General features: G+C 40.3%; 1 protein-coding gene across 2 annotated transcripts in view; it reads left to right on the top strand.

Annotated features, from left to right (window-relative positions):
• Positions 1-11,996, top strand: part of LOC148871569 (hydroxymethylglutaryl-CoA lyase, mitochondrial-like) — a 77,185-nt gene extending 65,189 nt beyond the window's left edge. For both annotated transcript variants that reach the window (XM_088973421.1, XM_088973422.1), the window contains exons 8-9: positions 10,731-10,846; positions 11,483-11,996. In XM_088973421.1, the coding sequence (XP_088829547.1) occupies positions 10,731-10,846; positions 11,483-11,731 (365 nt within the window). In that variant the 3' untranslated portion in view covers positions 11,732-11,996. The remainder of the gene's footprint in view (positions 1-10,730; positions 10,847-11,482) is intronic.
• The last annotated feature ends 6,718 nt before the right edge of the window (positions 11,997-18,714 follow it).

The following is an 18,714-nucleotide window of genomic DNA, read 5'->3' as shown; positions in this document are numbered from 1 at the left end:
AAAGGTTTTAATTCTCGGGATCCATGTGAGTAGAGAGTGTAGCACTGTTCCTTGCAGCTGAAGGAGAGGTCCTCTCCTGTCGGGCAATGTTTGATCATTATGGGCTGAGAGGTTAAGTGTAAGACCATTGAGGGTAATACCTGATGGGCTAATCTTGCATCTGCCCACAGTCCCTGGGTGTTACAAGGTGGCTTGGCCCAGGGACCACTTAGTGTAAGTGTTGGGCCCATAGAGTCCATGTGATGGGCTCAAGGGGTTCACTGGGCTTTCTAGTGAATTCGGCTAGGCCTTGTAACAAAGGTTGGGCCGAACCCTTGTGGCTGATGTGTATATCAATGCTTGGGTCCCATGCCATACAAGGAAGCCCAATTGGGCAACAGTTTGGAAGGATAAATGAGCACATATACTTATTGGTCCTAAAGCCCATTTCGAACTAGGCTGATTTGATCAGTTAAAGAAGGGGGCGGATATGAGATTAGATTAGCAGATAGGATAGGGTCTTATCCCTATCCACTCAGAGAGTCCAGATCCAAATAAATATTTGAATCTGGAAACCTCCTGATAAGATCAGGAAGGGCTGATCTAATCTGCAGATAAGATAAGGACTCATCCTTATCACTTAAAGGGGATTTAAATCCAAATAAGATTTGGATCAGCAACTCCTAATAGGATTAAGAGCTGATCCCTTTTAAGGTTATAAAAGGAGGGGGTGGTAGCCTCAAAATACAATTCTCATCTATAGAGAAAAGATTATAGAAGAGAGAAAACAACTTCCAGTAAGACTGCGCTGTATCTCCCTGCCGCCGCCGCCGCCGCCATTGCCAGTGCATCTCCAGGACAGTAGGAGTGATCAAGAACAGTTCTTGATATCAGTCCTTTGTGAAAGGGCTAATTGGAAGTAGTGCTCACGTGTCGTCCAGTTGATTCTTGCGAAGGATCTGGTTCTTTGGAAGAACACTGCTGATTCTGCTCCATCCTACACTGTGCCATCTTCAGTGGGAGCAGTCTTTGGTTCCTTCCTTGGGCGTGAACACCTCCATTGGGAGATATTGTTTCTCCGTATCAGATATATCCCTCTCCTGCTCCTGGTTTCAGATTTGGTTCAGTTTATGGTTGAAGATTGATCATTGAAAATGCAGATTTTCGAAAAACAGGGAACGTGATTCCCAGATGAGGGGAGAGGAAATTTTTGAAATTTCGCCCAAACTACCTGCAGGGTTCGACCATCCATATGATGGATCTCTCATTCCTTCAGATATTAGCATATTTGAAGAGGTCCCCAGGCAGAGGCATTTTGTTCAAGAATAATAACCACATGAAGATAGTACATAGATGCTAATTGGGCTGGGTGTGTTGATGATCAAAGATCAACCTCTGGATATTGTGCCTTTGTAGGAGGTAATTTGGTCTCCTGGAAGATTAAGAAACAAAGTGTTGTTTCTTGTTCCAGTGCTGAAGCTGAATATAGGTCCATGGCAAGTGGTGTGGCTGAGATTCTATGGTTAAGATTATTATTTGAGGAACTGGGTGCTGTTTATGAGAAACCCCTAATGTTGTATTGTGATAATCAGGCTGCCATTAATATAGCCCATAATCTAGTATAGCACGACAGCACTAAGCATATTGAAGTGGACCAGCATTTTATCAAAGAAAGGGTTACATCTCAAGAAGTATGCCTTCCCTACATCACCTCTGACATGCAGCTTGCAGACCTTCTCATCAAGGCTGTTTCAAGAAAAAAGTTGGAAGATCTATGCAAGTTGGGAATGACAAACATCTACTCCCAACTTGAGGGGGAGTGTAGGAAATTGTGGACCCCACATTAGTGTACTTGTGTGACAACTTAAGTTGTATTTAGATTTAAGTCATTGATTAGGGTTAGCTTTCCTAGTAGGATTAGTTTTAATCTTATCTTATCTTATCTTATCTTGCCATGTAAGCATTAAGTCCTATTACAATTATGAAACTATGTATATAAATTTAAAGGGTGGGGCGGCTGTCTTACAACACCAACCACTCTCTTCCTTCTAAAACCCTTCCACAAGTTCTCCCTCTCATCTCTCTTCTTCTCTTCTCCTCTTCTCTTCTATGTTTCTTTTATTTTCTGTTCAAAATCTAAAAGATATCTGTAGTCCTGTACGACTACTGAATGTAACTTGGGTCAACACCATATTCTTAGGGTTGACAGTTGTACTTCGAAATATATTTAATGAAGCTACAGTTTCCAATCAAGAAAGGGTAAATTTCTGAAATCTCCCCTAAAGTTTCATAATTGCATTTACCTTCCTTGAAACTTCAGGAGAGGTTTCACAAATTTACACAAAAAAATCAATGTCTAGAGGATTGAACTTTCTCTGATACCTGTTAGTGCAGTTCAAATAAAGAATGTGAACAGATTTGTGGTGTGTCTAAGTCAGTTAACCACACTGTAATCTGAAGAGCTATACTCGAAGTAGCAATGAGGAGAAGAGAACCACAGAACTGAAGAGAATGTCGAACTGTTCTATCCAGTCGACCAGTCCTTTATTTATAGATGAATATGGTACAAGGTACAAGAAATTACTGGGATGCCCCTGATTAGTGATGGGACACCCAGATGACTTAAATCATTAAACAGGATTAGGCCCAGGCCCATTAACACAAGCCTAGTTACAAGATAAGTTAAACATAAGAATGGGCTAATAAGAACTCTTATCAGCCAAACATCACTCTAACATTCTAACACTCCCCCTCAAGCTAAGCATGAATATCAATCATGTTTATCTTGCCAAGTATGTCCCTGAACTTCGTTGATGCCAGCCCTTTAGTTAATACATCTGCAATCTGCATCTCTGATGGAGTATAAGGCACACAAAGTTCTCCTGAAATAATTCTCTCTCTGATAAAGTGTCGATCAATTTCAATATGTTTTGTCCTGTCATGCTGCACAGGATTGTTGGCAATGTTGATAGCAGCTTTATTATCACAATACAGCTTGAGAGGACCCTTAGTCTTGATACCAAACTCATTAAGGAGAGTCCTGAGCCATAAGAGTTCAGCAACCCCGTGTGCCATAGCCCCGTATTCTGCTTTTGCACTTGATCTAGCCACAACATTCTGCTTCTTACTACGCCATGTGACTAGGTTTCCTCCCAAGAATGTACAGTAACCTGAGGTTGATTTTCTGTCTCCAACGGACCCAGCCCAATCAGCATCAGTGTAGGCTTCAATTTCAAGTCTGCTGTTTTTTCTGAATACAATTCCTTTCCCTGGGCAAGTTTTCAAGTATCTGAGGATTCTTTCTACTGCTCTCATATGAGGAGCCTTTGGTGAGTGCATGAATTGACTGACAACATGCACTGCATAGGCAATATCTGGCCGAGTAAGGGATAAGTATATCAGTTTTCCTACCAACTTTTGGTACCTTTTCTTATCACAGTATTCCTCACCCATTGATTCTTGTAATCCATGGCTTGGTTCTATTGGAGTGTCTACTGGCCTGCACCCCATCATGCCTGTTTCTTCTAGGAGATCTAGCACATACTTTCTTTGACATATGTAGATTACTTCTCTTGATCTAGCAACTTCAATTCCAAGAAAGTATCTCAGATTTCCCAGGTCTTTGATCTCAAATTCTGAAGCTAAGAACTCCTTCAGCCTCTTCATCTCTTTCACATCATTTCCAGTAATCACCATATCATCCACATACACAATGAGTGCTGTAAGTTTGTCATCCTGTCTCCTTGTAAACAATGTATGATCTGCACTGCTCTGAGTGTACCCTACTTTCTTCATGGCCAAACAAAGTCTCTCAAACCATGCCCGGGGAGATTGCTTCAAACCATATAATGCTTTCCTTAGTTTACATACCTTCTTTCCAACATCATATCCAGGTGGGGGTTCCATGAATACCTCTTCATGAAGATCACCATTTAGGAAGGCATTCTTCACATCCAGTTGATGAAGTTCCCAAGAGAATTTTGCTGCTAGTGACAGTAGAACCCTGATTGTGTTGAGCTTTGCTACTGGGGCAAAGGTTTCCTTGTAGTCAATTCCTTCCTTTTGTGTAAATCCCTTTGCCACAAGTCTAGCCTTGTACCTCTCAATTGACCCATCTTCCCTGTGCTTTACTGTGAATACCCACTTGCACCCAACAGTGCCTTTCCCTTCAGGCAGGTCCACCAATTCCCATGTCCTTGCTTTCATTAGGGCTTTCATCTCCTCATTCATGGCTTCTTTCCACCTCGGATCAGATGCCGCCTCTGAATACCTGGAAGGGACACATACAGAGGAAAGGGCAGACACAAAGGAATGATAGGCAGGGGATAAGTGTGAGTAAGAAACATAATCGGCTATGGGATGCCGAGTGGTACAAGAACGAACAGGCTTACGGAGAGCAATAGGAAGATCCAAATCTGAATTGAGTGAATCAGAATTACCTTGGATTGTAGAGATAGATTGATCTGAGTTCAACTAGTTGCAATCATGAGGTTGATGGGCCTTCTTCCTTCTACTGTATGTAAGTATCTCTTTTTCTTGTTTACTGGAACCTTCAGGAGCATCTGGCACAGTGGAAGTCTCACTAGGTTGACCCGGAATGTTACAGCTAGTAGTAGTGGAAGGTGATGAAATGGGAACAAAAAAGAAGGGAGAATGAGAATCCTCTTCCAACCCACTACTCTCCCCTTGAAGAGGATTCTGAGAAGACTGGAAATAGGGTTGAGACTCAAAAAATACTACATCCCTAGTGACATATTTTTTCTTGGAGATAGGATCATAACACTTATACCCCTTTTGCGTAGGAGAGTACCCCAAAAATATTCCATTTGTAGCCTTAGGATCCAGCTTGGTCTTCTTTGGATCTTTCACATGTATGAAGCATGTACAACCAAAAACCCGCGGGGGAAGAGGAAATTTTGGAAGAGTGGGACACAAAATAGAGAAAGGGGTCTTCATACCCAGTACCTTAGATGGCATCCGATTTATCAGGTAAGATGCAGTAAGAATAGCTTGAGACCAATATTGCTTGGGCACATTGTGCTGGAAAAGAAGGGCTCGAGCTGTCTCCAATAGATGCCTGTTCTTGCGCTCAGCAACCCCATTTTGCTGAGGGGTGTAAGCACATGATGATTGATGTAACATGCCTGCATCTTCCATGAATGAGTTCAGAAATCTTTCAAAGTATTCAGCTGCATTGTCTGAACGGAATTGCTTGATCTTTTTATCAAATTGTGTTTCAACCATCTTGCAAAACATCATAGTTATCCGGGGAACTTCTTCACGTCCTTTCAACAGATAAATCCAAGTGCACCGAGAATAATGGTCAATAAAACTGATAAAGTAACGGAAGCCATCAATAGAAACAATGGGTGAAGGACCCCAAACATCAGAATGAACCAAATCAAAAGGGGCTTGAATTTCATTACTAGAAATTGGATACATTGATCTACATTGTTTTGACATTTGACACACATCACAAATTAAACTCTGACTCAGAATGCCCTTACATAATTCGGTAAACAACATTGCTAAGGAAGAAAAAGACAAATGACCTAGCCTAGCATGCCACAAGTGCAGCCTAGCTATTGACTCCACACTTTCCGGACTAGTAGTAGAAGCTTGCAAGGCTGAGCTGACATCTTCATCAAAATAGTAGAGGCCCCCATACTCATGACACTCCCAATCGTTCTCCTCGTCAATCTGTCATGGAAGACACAATGAGAAGGAAAGAAAGTTATACTACAGTTCAAGTTTTTTGTAAGCTTTGAAACAGACAACAGATTTGAGGTAAGATTAGGAACATGTAGGACTGATTTAATAGAGAGATCCTTGCTTAGGTCAACCACCCCCTTTCCAGAGATGGTGGAGAGGGACCCATCGGCTACTCGCATCTTATCCTGGCCAGACAACAGATGATATGTGGAGAATAAGGAGGACATATGTGTCATATGGTCAGTGGCTCCTGAATCAATCACCCAAGAGGTAGAATTAATGGAACTAGATGCACTAAATGCAGAGGTTGTACCTGATTTGGCAAGAGAGGTGGAAGCTAAAGAATTGTTCTTCAGACGGGCTAATGCCCGGCTAAGAACCTCTACCTCACTAGCTGTGAAGCCCAAAGTACATGGTCTAGAGGAGTTGGCAGCCTGCCTTGCGGTGGAAGATGACACTGTCTGAATACTCTGTGAGTTGTCACTACTGTTGTTGGTGGCAAGATTCCCACTTGCCGTGTGGCCCTTATGTTGCCTTTTGTCCTTTCTTAGAGCAGCTGGCTTCAGATGAGGGTACAGGACCCAACATTTTTCCTTTGTGTGTTTTTCACCACCACAATGTGTACACTTGAGGGACTTCTTGTCTGAAGATCTATTCCCCTTAGTGGAGACTAAGGCTGAATGTTCTCCAGGTAGTTCTGTTGACTGTCTGGAAGTCAACTTGCATCTCCTTTCTCCTTACTTCTTCATTCCTCACCAGGTAGTAGACATGGTGAAGTTCAGGTAATTCATCCCTCCCTAGAATCTGTAACCTTATACCTTCATATACAAGGTCAAGACCCGCCAGAAACTTGAAGGCTCTGTCCTCCTCAATCTGCTTATCATGCCTCCCCTTATCATTAGCATTTTCCCAATCCAAAATCAAATGGTGGTCAAGCTCTTCCTAGAGGCCTTCCAGTGTTGCAAAGTAGGTTGCCACGGACATGTCTCCTTGCCTTAGGGCTGCAATGTCTTGGTTCAGCCTGTAGATTCTAGCATTGTTCTTTTTCTGGCCATATGTCTTAGATACTTTCTCCCAAATTTTAGCAGCTGCGGGGAAATGATGAACAGTTCTGGCCACCCTAGGAGTCATAGAGGCCAGCAACCAAGACATGACTGTGGCATTTTCCTTGCGCCACACGGTGTATTCAGGACTGCCAATTTCTGGTTGTTTCTTGTCTCCATCCAAATAGCCTGTGAGGTCACGAGAGGTAATGAACAACATTGCTGAGACAGACCACTCTTTGAAGTTATACTCATCTAGTAGCACACTTGTAATCTGCAAGCTGTGCAGATTAGGGTTTTCCAGGTTTGAGGACCTTGTAACAGGTCTGTTATCTCTAGAGGAAACTTCACCGGATAGTGAGGACATCTTGACTTCAGTCCAAGAGTTGTTCACAGTACTATAGGTGATTCTGTTAAGAACTGGCCAAATTGGTCACTGTGTTCACAGTACGGGTACAGTAGCAAGTAGAGGTCTGTAATTGAACCAGTTCACAGTGTTGGTAAAAGTTTAAGGCTGCAACTGTGTGGTGCAAAAGTTGTCGCAGTTCTGGTAAAAGGTAAAGTTCTGTAACTGAACCAGTTCAGTCCAAGAGTAGGGCTGATAACCGACCTGAAGAAAATCTGTAACTGAGGTTGCCGCAGTTCTGTAAGAGTCTTGCTGATGCACCAAGACTGCAACTGTAGAAGCTGATGCACCGAAACTGCAACTGAAGTTGAAGGAGCTAAGCCTTTACCACTTGTTCTGATGCACCAAGACTGCAACCGAAGTTGAAGGAGCTAAGTCTTTACCACTTGTTCTGCACAAGTCTTGTTGGAGCACGAAGCTGCAACTGTAGAGGAAGTTTTCACCCTCTTGGCTAGTGCTAGGACTGCTGAATCAGCCCTCAACCAGGTCTGTCCTAGGTTCAAACTTGCTTTACTCTCTTACACTCCTAGGTCTTCACTGCAGCAACCCAGAAAAGGAAGAGAGAAGAGGAAAGGACAGCAAGAGAAAAAAAAGTGCGCCTGCTGAAACCAGGAAGGAGCTAATGCTCTGATACCATGTAATCTGAAGAGCTATACTCGAAGTAGCAATGAGGAGAAGAGAACCACAGAATTGAAGAGAATGTCGAACTGTTCTATCCAGTCGACCAGTCCTTTATTTATAGATGAATATGGTACAAGGTACAAGAAATTACTGGGATGCCCCTGATTAGTGATGGGACACCCAGATGACTTGAATCATTAAACAGGATTAGGCCCAGGCCCATTAACACAAGCCTAGTTACAAGATAAGTTAAACATAAGAATGGGCTAATAAGAACTCTTATCAGCCAAACATCACTCTAACATTCTAACACACACCAAGAAAAAAATATTTATATATTAATGTAAAGTAAAAGGACAAATCTGTCCCTAAGATACATGATGTATAGTACAACTAGAAATAAATTTACAATATTAATCCTCACTATCCCTGTCTCTGTAGCAAGTGGCACAAGTGCACCTTTTGTCTTGGCAATATTTCAATCTATTATGTTCTCCAATGAGTTTCTAGCAAAATTTTAGTTTAATTTTTGTTGTAACTTATCAATCAGATGTATTCCTAAATTGCATGAAATTTTGGCAACATTTAGAACCATGAGACATGTTTGGGATATAATGGCCCTAGATGCATCTACCTAGTATCAGATATTCAGATTTGAGTCACTTCAATCCTCATATTGAATGTTCTTTTGCAAGGGACTGCAAAAGTTTTTTCTGTCATGGTTTATTATTTCTAGCCCTTGTAAGTAACTCCTAATGAAGGTGTTCACGCCCAAGGAGATAACCAAAACCCGCTTCCACTGAAGATGACAGTGTGTGGTGAAGCAGGATCGGCAGGACGGCTCTTCAGCAAGAACCGAATTCTTCAGCAAGAATGGAGTAGAGGGCTGGTGAGCACGACTTCAGATTGCTTCTTCTACCAAAAAACAATATCAAGAACAATTCTTGATCACTCCCACAAGTGGAGATCGAACTAGGTAGGGGCAGCAAGAACAGGGAAGAACTCTACAGATTGGTGTGATATGTCCGGTGTGTTTTGCATGTCCGCCCTGCTCTCTTATTTATAGCCTTAAAGAGGCAGCCTCCTAATCTGATTAGGAGTTTCCTGATCCAAATCTTTATTTGGATTTGGACTTTTTAAGTGATAAAGATAATTCCTTATTTTATCTACAGTTTAAGATTAACTTAATCCTAATCAAATTAGGAGTTTCCTGATCGAAATCTTTATTTGGATCTGGACTCTTTAAGTGGATAAGACTTATCCTCTTATCCTTATCTGCTGATCCAAACCCAGATCCGCCCCTATTTAATTAATCTAATTAATCTAATTAATCCAGTTCGAATTGGGCTTTAGGCCCATTAAGTTTATGTGCTCACTTAACCTCTTAACCTGCTGCCTAGTTGGCTTTCTTTGTATGGCGTGGGACCCAAACATTTATCTACACATTAGCCACATCAACCTTTGTTACAAGGCCTGGCCGAATTCACTGTAGGAGACAGTGAACCCCTGAGCCCATCACTATGGACTCTTAATGGGCCCAACATTTACACTAAATGGTCATTGGGTCCAGCCACCTTATGAAAGCCCAAGGACTGTGGGCAGATGCAAGATTAGCCCATCAGGTATTACCCTCAATGGTCTTACACTTAACCTCTCAACCCATAATGATCAAACACTGCCCGACAAGAGAGGACCTCTCCCTCGGCTGCAAGGAACAGTGTTGCACTCTCTACTCACATGGATCCCGGGAATTAAAACCTTTTGCAAACATTTTGAAACCATAATATATATATGTATATCTCTATATAAATATATTTTGCAAAAACAAATTTCAACGGTTGAAATCAACTGCCGGCAGTTTAGGCTTCCATCAGAGAGAGTGCATCCCCGATCATTCACTTTGTTCGACAAAGGGGCTGATCCTGTCACTATGATCACCCACTCAGATGAATTCTCGGACTGTCCTAACATACCCAGGTTTTGACCCCCTCTAAGGATCTCACTGATTGGCATATCAAAGACAGTCCGATCTGACACCTAGTGCAGTACCATAATTGAGTCTAGGGGTCAGGTGTAACATTCCAGTTTTGCCCATCTATCTCCAAGGTCCAGGGTAATATTGGAATTTTGGTCCAGTTCAGGGTTTCAAGAAAACCCACACTGCATGTACCTCAGGTCTCAACCTGGCAGCTGAGACAAGCCACCCCTACTAACTTGGTGGTTCATCAGTGTCAGCCTTGGCACGATAAATCTCCCCAGATCTATCCAACGGCTGTGAAGATTCTAAACTAATACGAGTCTCATAAGTGTCCAGTTTAAGGGTATTACACAAAAATACACCACAATGACATGAATCAATTATGTACTTTATTCATTTACAATAAATGCCAAAAGATACATCAATCTGATTGGTGCTAAGGGCATAACTATCTAACACAAGGACATTTGCATAAACATTCTGAATAAGCCCATTTAGGTGGGTCCATATATCAGCTAATGGATACCAGACCTTGAGTGGGGGGGGGGGGGGGGAGGACTCGAGCCCTGGTGATAATACATTACTACTGATTTATTACTTCTGCGGGCTTTGGACAGGTAAATGCTAGTTTCTCAGTTTATCATACCACTAAGCTGTGCTCAAATCAACAAAGCCATGTCCCAACTCTACAGAGTCGCCTACATGAATCCTACCTTGCATTGTTCCATTGTTTAATTATAGGCCATCAAATCGTTTCTCACTACTTCAATCCATGTTCTTTTTGATATGCTCCTATCTCTTCCTTCAAATTGCAACAGATCACTACTTATGGTGCTGTAGATTGTAGATCAGTTTTTACTGTTCTTTTTATTGCCCCTTGCTATTTAAATACTTTCCTCTACACTACTAAAACCTCATGATAAGCATTATCTGATGCTTTCCTCTATACTGTCTAGTTCTCTGATAAACTCTGTTCTCTCCTTTGGAACAGGTTCTGTTGTTCCAATGCTTGAAGCTGTGATGGCGGTTGTTCCTTCTGAGAAGCTTGCTGTTCATTTTCATGATACTTATGGTCAAGCTCTGGCAAATATTTTGGTATCCCTTCAAGTAAGAAATCTTGTGCAACTCTAAATTGAATACTGAAGAATGTTTAATGAGGAGTTTGTGAGAATATTTGATGGAATTTCCTGCATGTATACTATAGTAGTGTAATCCGTGGACAATGGAGTCAACTATGCTTTAATGCACAATTCCAGAATCGGTAAACTATAACCAATCTCAGGCGTCGTCCTGAGCCTGGTCCAATGCCTAATTTCAACTTACCTTAATTAGGACACTAGTTGAGTCAGTCCAGGTTATACTACACTTCAGATATGATATTATATGCACCATCCTTTGGTGAGATTGAATTACATAAAGACTTATAATTTCCTAACTTGAACCAACGCATGTGTACATGTGTATGAATGCACATTCACCTAGGCTTGATCAAGAAACTGAGTATCCAGTAAGTAATTCATTGGAAATGCTCGGTAAAATCTAGCTCATGGCTTACATTCATGCTTTTATGGAAGAATTTTTGGCCTCTTGTGTGATGATTAGATCCACTGAGTGGAGGATCCCAGTTTCCTTGTGAGTGAAGGTGTGCATGTGGCAGATTCACGGATGGGTTTTTCTACCTTGAATGTGGGTGTTCCTTTTGATCCATGCTCTTAACTCTTTCTTATTTTCTGATTTAAACAGATAGGGGTTGGCACCATAGATTCTTCTGTTTCTGGCCTTGGGGGGTGTCCATATGCCAAGGGTGCATCTGGGAATGTTGCCACTGAGGATGTTGTGTACCTGCTCAACGGGCTTGGTGTGAAGACAGATGTGGATCTTAGGAAAGTCATATTGGCTGGGGAGTTCATCTCCAAGCATTTGTGCCGCCCATCTGGTTCCAAGGTTGCAACCGCTTTAAGCAGAATTACAGCAGATGCTTCCAAGATTTGAGTTGAGATTTGTAATTTTCAACCATACTGCCCAAGAGAAAGAGAAGGATTAATAATGTTTGTGGAATTTTTCATCCAAATGGCCCTTGATATAGACCTATTATGTATAGAAATTAAACATTTTTAGAGCCTTTTATCTGGTGAGATTTATGCTGGATCATATGTAAATCTGTGTATTTTTAGCATCTGTTTCCGTCTGAATTAAGCAAGAATATGCAAGTTGCAACTACACTGATCCAAATTTATTGGACCCAAATTGATCTTTATTTTCTTGAGTCTTTGGAATGACACAAATGAAATTGTCTTAGTGAGGATCACATATTGAATAAAGGGAAAATTCTCAATTAGTACCCTGTAATTTGGGCCTAGTTCCACTTTAGTCCTTGAACTTTAAAATGCGGCAGTTCAATACCCAAACTTTCAAAACTTACCAATCCAGTACCTGCTGTTAACCAGCCTGTTAATCAGTCGTTAAGCGGCATTTGAAAAGATACAAATGCCCTTTGAGTGTCATCTAATTTGGATGATTGACAAAGGAATTAGATGAAACTCGAAGGGCATTTATATCTGTTCAAATGTCACTTAATGGTTAGTTAATGGTTGGTTAACGGCAGGTACTGAATTGGCATAAATTCTTGCGTTTTAAAGTTTGGGGACCAAAGTGGCACTAGGCCCAAAGCACGGGGTACTAATCGGGAATTTTCCCTTGAATAAACTGAGAGGGTGGTCACTGCTTATTGAGTCCAGATCTCCTATATATATATACATAGATAGATAGATAGATAGATAGTGTGTGTGTATTAAATTGGTGTAGAAATGTTCTCAATGTGTTGTCGGATTCCCATGCTAGCATGTGTAGAGTTTATGCTTTGCAGCGAATTCCATCATTGATTTCATTGGAAACACCCCACATCCCATTAAGAGATTGTTGATTGTGCAAATATAAATATGTATAGTGCTTACATACAAAACAATACAAAATACAAACTTTGCACTCTAAATATTTGTATTTGTACTCCTTGCAGAGCCTTAAGGTTACATTTGGTTGAAGTGGAAATTTATTTGTACTGATGCAAAATTATGATAGTAAAAATGATTCGAGTGTAGATTCTCATTTATTTTTATTTCAAATTTTATCTTATTTTGTTTTGTAGCAAAACAAATGAAGTGAAATAAGACCTGGAGTAGAAAAAATAAAACCTAAAACAAAATTAAACCAGAATTTGAATTCTTTTCATTTGCACTCCTATACATCTATACTAATTTGGCGTGTAGAGCAAAATATTTTATCTATTTGAACTTGGACATCACAAAGGCGCACACTCAGGTGAGGACTTGTTCCTTATGCGAAGTAGATGATGAGTGGTTGTCCTACCGCTAGAGCTTGGTTTGATTCACAACTCTACTTAAAGAACGGATGTGAACCTTCAATGAAACAATCGTTGTTTGGCTTGGTTGGTGGTTGACTCTTGATGATGGATGTAAGGATCTTGAGCGGTCGGTCCATATTTGGATGATGTGTCGTATTTTGCTCTAGTAGCTTGATTGGCTCAAAATTTAAAGGTGATACCTTAAGTAATTATCCATCCTACCAACCTACAACCATGGATCAAAGTATTTTTATCAAGTCTTTGTTAATGATCATACCTTATTTGTTGTACTATTTCTACCAAATCATAGCATTAGACTGTATTTTTTCCATATTGTAATTCATATAAATCATACACTTGAAATAAAAAAACAAGACAATAAGCAATGTCTGAGGTACTAGAGTAATCGAGGCACTTCTATAATAGCACAATGACACTTTATCAAAGTAATGTAAAGTTCACGCATTTGCAATGAGCACAAAAGGCTATCCAAGACTTGTGATGGGCATAAAGTGCCTTTTGAGACCTAGGATGAGCACATACTGCTATCCAACATCTGTGATGAGTAGAGTGCTATTCCTGACATGCGATGGGCATAAAATGATATCGCAAGTCTGTGACGGATCTAGTATGCTACCAATACCCTGCAACACTTCTTGAAGGTAATTATAATAGAGGACCAATCGATCATCCTGAACTTCCCAATCACCCCGGGCTTGGCTGATGACCAAGAAGGAATCTCCAAAGACACCAACTTCCTTAACACCCCAATCTTTTGCCATATTGAGTGCTCTCAAGAAAGCCTCCCATTTACATGTGTTGTTGGTATTAGAAAAATCAAGGCTAATAGCAAACGGATAATGCAAACTGTCAGGATGTACAAGAATAATACCTACTCGCCAGCCATTCAAATTGGAGAATCATCAAAATAAATAGTCCATCTCCCACAAGCTTGGCCCCGTGCCTCTAAGATTGATTCATCTGGAAAATCTGTCAACAAAGCATTATAACTAGCGGAAGGATTTCCTGCCAAATAATTTTCTATAGCCTGGTCTTTAATTGCCTTATAGGTCACATATATGATGTCAAATTCTGATATTAGCATGATCCATCTGAATATCCAACTGGTAATTACTGGCCTTTCGAATAAATACTTCAGAGGGTCCATTCTAGATATGGGAAGAAATGGATAGGACAACGAATAGTGTCACAACTTTTGACAAGCTCAAGTGAGGGCGAGACAGGTTTTCTCCACCATCGTATAACGACATGCATATTCATTGAATTTCTGACTCAAGTAGTAGATGACCCTTTCTTCCCAATTTCATCTTGTTGCCCAAGTATAAAACCCATTGAATTCTCTTGAACTGAAAGGTACATACAGAGAGGACGACCTGGTGCCGGAGTTACCAAAACAGGGGGATGAAGGTATTCTTTGATTTTGTCAAATGCAACTTGACATTCTTGATTCCAAATTATTGGAGTGTTCTTCTTGAGCAGCTTAAAGATGGGCTCGCAGATGGGAGTCAATTGTGCAATTAATTTACGGATGTACTGCAAACGTCTTAAGAAACTTTGAATTTTCAACTCTATTTTGGGTGGAGGCATATCAATGATGGCCTTAGCCTTGGCAGGATCTATTTCAATACCCCTTCTGCTGACTATGAATCCGAGCTTACCTGATTGTGTCCCAAAAATACATTTTTGGGGGTTAAGTCACAACTTAAAGTGTCTGAGCCTATCAAACAATTTGCAAAGATCCTACAGATGGTCTTCCGCCTTTTGGATTTTGCTATCATGTCATCCACGTAAACTTCCATTTCCTTGTGGATCATGTCATGGAAAAGGGTAGTCATATCTCACTGGTAAGTTTCTCCAGCATTTTTCAACCCAAAAGGCATTACCTTGTAACAGAAAACACCCCAAGGTGTGATAAAAGCAGCATTCTCCTTATCAGACTCATCCATCTTTATCTGATTATAACCTAAAAACCCATCCATAAATGAAAACATTTCATGTCCGGCTGTTTCGTCCACGGGGATGTCAAAATTTGGAAAAAGGGAAATCGGTCTTAGGGCTTGCTCGATTGAGATTCTGAAAATCATCAACACACATCCAAACTTTACCATTTTTCTTTAGTACTAGAATGACATTGGCTAGCCACTCTAGGTATGTGGCTACCTCTATGAACCCAGCCTCAAACTGCTTCTTAACTTCTTGAATTTGAAGTGACCACTTCGGGTTAAGTTTGCAGAGCTTTTGTTTGACTGGTTTTACATCAGAATAAGTGGGAATCTTGTGATCCACCAGATCGGTATCCAAACCAGACATATCTTTATAAGACCACACAAAAATGTTGTTGTATTTATGCAATAGTTTTATCAAGTCTGCTCTCTACTCCTAGGATAAATCTGCTCCAATCAAGACTTCCTTCGGCTCACCCTTAGTACCCAAATTTATGGTCTCAGACTCGACATTTGGCTTATTCTCTCCAAATTGCTCTATTTGATTAAGAAGCTCCTTCAGAATTTCCTCACTAGGATCTTCTTGTTCAATGCCCATGAGAGCGATGTCAACTCAATGTCAAAATCATCTAGCTCAAGTGGGAATTCCTGGGTACAAGGAAGGTAGAGCAATAACTAATGGGGGGAAATAAAAATTTATTTATGATAGGGGCTAGGCCCATGATATGGGCTGCGCTATGTACCCTTGTGAAAGCGGTAAGGCCCGATGTAGTTTCGCTAGTGTCATGGAATGACATAAAACATGATTGTATTTTGACTATTTACAACAACATCAAAAACTCTTGATATGAACAGAAGTGAGGTAGAGAACATTGACTCCCCACTTTGGCTTTACACTCAAACTTGAGAAGACGATTCAGTCTTGATGCCGGCTCCCAACACTATGGGATAGGCACTCCAGTTAGTAACTGTTAGGCAGTTTTTGCCCTTAACTCCAATCAGACTGCTGTATAGATACATTTATTGTAAATAAATAAAAGTACATTATTGTTTCATGTTGACATTGGTATGTTTCTATAAATTTACACCTTAAAACTGAACACACACTCGTGTTAGTTTAGAATGTTCTCAGCCATTGGATAGGCTTGGGGAGTTTATCCTACCAAGGCTGACATTAATGTGCTGCCAAAGAAGTTGGGGCAGCATGTTTTAGTTGCTAGGGTTAGACCCAAAGCACATGTAGTGTGTGTTTGGTTGAAACACTAAACTCGTATCATTTTCAGTTATGCCTTGGACGTTGGGGATTGATGGGAAAAATTGGAAAGTTGCACATAACCCCTAGACTTGATTATGGTACTACACTAGGTGTTGGATTGTGTTGTCTTTGATCTGCCAATTAGTGAGATCCATGGTGGGTCAAAACCTGGGTATGTTGGGGTAGTTTGAGAATTCACTTAAGTGGGTGATCATAGTGATAGGATCGATGCCTTTGTTGGACAAAGTGAATGATCGAGTTTGCAAAACTGCCGGTAGAAGATTTCAACTGTGTTTGAGATTTGGTTTTGCAAAATATATGTATATGGTATATATATATATATTAAGTTTTATGAAAAGTGTTTGCAAAAAGGTTTTAATTTCTAGGATCCATCCGAGTAGCGAGTGTGACACTACACCTTGCAGCCAGGGGAGAGGTGCTTCCTTGTCGGGCAATGTTTGATCATTATGGGCTGAGAGGTTAAGTGTAAGAGACCATTAAGGGTTGATTACCTGATGGACTTTGTCTTACTTAAGTCCATTATCCTTGTGTCTTCATAGGATGACTGTATTTAAGGATCATTTAACAGTAAATGTTGGGCCCATTTTGAGCCCATAGTGATGAGCTCAGGGGTTCACTACGTTTAGTAGTGAATTCGGGTAGGCCTTTTCACAGAGGTTGGGCTGAACCCATGTGGGCATATGTGAGGTTATTGTGTGGTTCCACGCCATACAAATCAAACCTAAATTCTCCAAGCAACACTCTTGGGTCGTGAGCCATATAGCTGATGGGCCTAAGACCCATAATTAATATGATTAATTAAGATGTCACATGATAGCTTAAGTTGTCATGCGACATGGGGCAAATTTGGGTTTAGAAATGGGTATGGAGCACCTATCCTCTTTAGAGGATGAGTCTTATCTCTTAATAGAGTCCATATCCAAATAAAGATTTGGATAATCTCCTAATTTGATTAGGAGAAGTGCTCCATAAAGAGATAAAAAAAGAAGAGGGCGAATTGATCTAAAACACTTGTCAATTCTGCTCTCTCTCTTCTTCTTTTGTCTCCCAAGAAACCCTAATTCAACTATAGCTTTTGGGACTGATAAAGATCAGTTCATTCTCTGAATTTTACAAGAAAAAGCAGAGAAATTTCATGCTCACCTTTCCAGTTCAATCCAAGTAGTTGGATTGCAGTTTTATTGAAAACTGCGTTGCTGAATCGACTTCAAGATCAAGCTGCGCCATTTTTAGTGGAAGTTAGTTTTAGGAACTGATTGGGTGTGAACTTCCATCTTGGGATCTAAACTTGTGGTATTTGTATCAGGTATACATCTCCCTATTTGTTTGGTTTCAAATCTGGTCCGGTTCAGTGCAAGACCGATCCAAGAAAAATGCAATTTTTCGAAACTTAGGGAATACGATTTCTGGAAGGTCTGGAAATTTTTGAAAATTTTCCTAGCCATCTAGCATAGTTCGACCATCCATGTGATGGATCCTAAACCTTCCTTCAATGGTATCAGAGCCTTAGGTTCAGCCTTGAACTGAACCAAATCAGATTTGAAACCAAAACTCAAATCGACAAGAACTAGTCTTGCTGATTTGAGGACTTAGTAGTTTTTCTGTGAAATCGGTTCTCAGAAATTAGGCAAATTATCTGAAATTTTTTTGATTATATTCTGATATATTTTAGAACTGTTCAATAGTGAATTCTTGAATTCTTGGGATGAATGTGTGAGGGAGATCGAAATCTTTACGGTGCCAAGTTCTATGTACTCGATATTCATTATTTTGATTATCGGGTCTATAATAATTTTTTTCCTTTTAGAAAAATTGTATTAGGTTTTTCTTGAAGTAAGAGAAATTAGGGTTTTTTCTATTTTTTTACATAAGAGAAATCGCTGGAGCACACGGGGAAGACAAAATTTGTAGATGGAGAACAATCTGCAAATTGCAGGATTGCAGTTTTGTCCGGATCGGATTCAGACCATCACACTATCAGCCCTAGCTTTATTATTTTCTGTTTATTTGCTGTTTTGATTATGAATCATAAATGATAAATTTCAGATCATTAATTATAAGAACTGCTGCATGTTTTTTACACCAACCCTTGGCCGATTTAACCTAGTTTTGGTCCAATCTTGTTGGGCTGAATCTATAGTTTTTTGGAGTCTGATCAAAGCCCCTTGGATCATGGTTTGAGTGATTCTATTTCAGTTTTAGGCCAAGGGTTTGATGGCCCATTACATGGACCAATTCGACCCTTATTTGAAGACCCCTTTTGTGTTAGACAGTGTATGCCCTTAGCTTCAATCAGAATGATGTACCTTATGACATTTGTTGTAAATGAATAAAGTACATATTTGATTTATGTTATTGTGGTGTGTTTCTATGT

This window comes from Nelumbo lutea, chromosome 2, assembly GCF_056320005.1.
Source record: "Nelumbo lutea isolate HS-2025 chromosome 2, American lotus-T2T, whole genome shotgun sequence".
In the NCBI taxonomy this organism is placed as follows: domain Eukaryota; kingdom Viridiplantae; phylum Streptophyta; class Magnoliopsida; order Proteales; family Nelumbonaceae; genus Nelumbo; species Nelumbo lutea.
The sequence above is the reverse complement of the archived record's forward strand: the minus strand, read 5'-3'. Positions and strand labels throughout refer to the sequence as shown.